Source organism: Chlorella variabilis (genome assembly GCF_000147415.1).
Source record: "Chlorella variabilis unplaced genomic scaffold CHLNCscaffold_10, whole genome shotgun sequence".
Taxonomy (NCBI): Eukaryota; Viridiplantae; Chlorophyta; class Trebouxiophyceae; order Chlorellales; family Chlorellaceae; genus Chlorella; species Chlorella variabilis.
In genome coordinates, this window is record NW_005435078.1 from 519,375 (window position 1) to 521,333 (window position 1,959).

At 71.4% G+C, this 1,959-nt stretch overlaps 1 protein-coding gene across 1 annotated transcript in view; it reads right to left on the minus strand.

Annotated features, from left to right (window-relative positions):
* Positions 1–254: 254 nt before the first annotated feature.
* CHLNCDRAFT_35414 (hypothetical protein) overlaps positions 255–1,959 on the minus strand; it is a gene marked incomplete at its 3' end in the record, with an annotated part of 7,815 nt that continues 6,110 nt past the window's right edge. Inside the window, exons 19-22 of the mRNA XM_005847684.1 lie at positions 1,777–1,927; positions 1,350–1,514; positions 984–1,129; positions 255–707 (exon numbers count right to left, since the gene is read on the minus strand). Coding sequence (XP_005847746.1) covers positions 255–707; positions 984–1,129; positions 1,350–1,514; positions 1,777–1,927 — 915 coding nt within the window. The remainder of the gene's footprint in view (positions 708–983; positions 1,130–1,349; positions 1,515–1,776; positions 1,928–1,959) is intronic.

Here is a 1,959-nt window from a genome sequence, read left to right on the forward strand (position 1 = left end):
CCTCTGCCGCCGCCGCCGGCTCCTCCTGCCCCAGCCCCAGCAAGTCTCCCTCCTCCACCACTGGAGCTGCCGCCGCCGCGGGCCGGTTGGTGGCGGCGACGGGCACGGCCCCGCCGCCGTTGATGCTGAGTTCTGCCACCCGAGAGAGTATGTCTTCCATGTGCGCCCCCTCCAGCTCCGGGAACCTGCAGCAGCAGGGCGGCACGCCAGCAGGGAGCAGTGATGTCAGGGCGCCGGCGACATGTGTCCGCCGTTCAGCTCCGCCAGCGGATGCCGAAGCAAGGGCTGCCGCCCCACGGCGCCTGCCAGGCAGCATGCTGCCAGGCCGGGGCACGCACCGCGCCGCGGGCTGCGGGTGCGCCGCCTGCTGGCGCAGCCACGCCTCCGCCTTGAGCGCATCCCCGATGCCAGGGAACAGGTTGGGATACTCCTGCAGGCGCGCGAGCATGGGGCAACAGAGTGTGGGAACCGGGGGGGAAAAGCAGGGAAGGAGACCGGCAGGGGAGCTGCGGAGAGCTTTGAGAACCAGCTGAGAAAGGAGGAGCGTGAGGAAAGAGGGGAGCGGTAAGCAATGGGTCGCACGCATAGCACAGGGTGCGCAGCAGGCGGCGGGCTGCCCCGCTCGTGCCACTCGCCTCTGGGTTGGCCAGGCTCTCTGCTGCCTTGGGGTTGATCTTTGCCAGGTCGCCCTGCCACAGCTTGACGACCTGGGGGTTGGGGCGGGGGGCAGGGGCAGGCAGGGAAGGAGGGGCGGAGGCATGGGCAGGTGAAGGAGAGGAGGCGGAGGAGGAGATGCGGGAAGGGGGAAGGCGACGAGGCTAGGAGCAGGGGCAGGGGAGGAGACAGCGCAGCATGCGGCGCGGCGGGCGCCGCCACAGGCAGCCAGCGCGGCACCAGCCGGGCATCAGGCAGCAGCAGGGCGCCTGCCGGGCAGCATCAGGCAGCCAGCGCGGCGCCAGCGGGGCGCCAGCGGGGCGCCGCACCTCGGTCATGCGGGAGGGCGCGTAGGTGCGTGCGAAGAAGGCCGCCTCGGGCAGGCGCCCGCACGACATCAGCAGGTCAACACACTCGTCCAGGCGCCCCAGCAAAAAGTGGCAGATGAAGGCGATGTTCTGCTTGCCGGCCGCCTCTGCGGTTCCAAACACACGCAAGGGGGCAGGCAGGTGGGATGGGCAGGCTCGGAGGAGGAAATGGGCGAGGTGTTGGGGCGAGCAGGGGTGTGGCGAGGGAGGTGTTGGGGCAAGCAGGGGACGAGCAGGCGCCCCAGCGGATGGATGGGCGGGAGGAGGGAGCCCCACCGCAGGCATCGGCCGGCGCTGGCTGCCCGCAGCCTGCGCGGCGCCACGCACCCGCCAGCCCAGCCAGCTCCGACATGCCCTTGGCGTCGGCGTGGCTGGAGTGCAGCAGCAGCAGGCCCCCCAGGTCCTTTGCCCGCACAAAGCACTGCTGGGCCACCTCCAGCTGCCCGTTGCCCAGCGCCAGCTCGCCCAGCTGGCGCCACTTGGACTCGCTGTCTGCGCCAGCAGGCACATGGGGAGCAGCAGGGTGCGGCGGCGGCGGTCAGAAACAACGTCGACAACGCGGGAGGGCAGGCCGGCGCGCACAGCCGGCCAGGCGCGCCGTCGTGGAGCGACGTGGCGCAGGCAGAGGCAAAACACAACGTGCCCGCCGCTGCCGCCGAGCACTGCTGGGCGCCACAACGAGACCGGCCATTGAACTGGGCTCCGCACAGGGCTGCCGGGCCTCACTACAGGGCGGCTGGTGACAGGTACCGACCTGACTGCCCTGCCAGCTCCAGGGCCAGATCCAGCATGCCCAGGCTGACAGCCAGCTCAAATCGGTAGTCTGCAGGCAGGCGGGGGAGGGGCCAGGAGCAGCGGGCGGCGCAGCACACGCTCAGCTGGTGGGCAGACGAGCAAGCAGGGCCCTCGTGCAGCCTCCCTCCTCCCGCAGCANGGG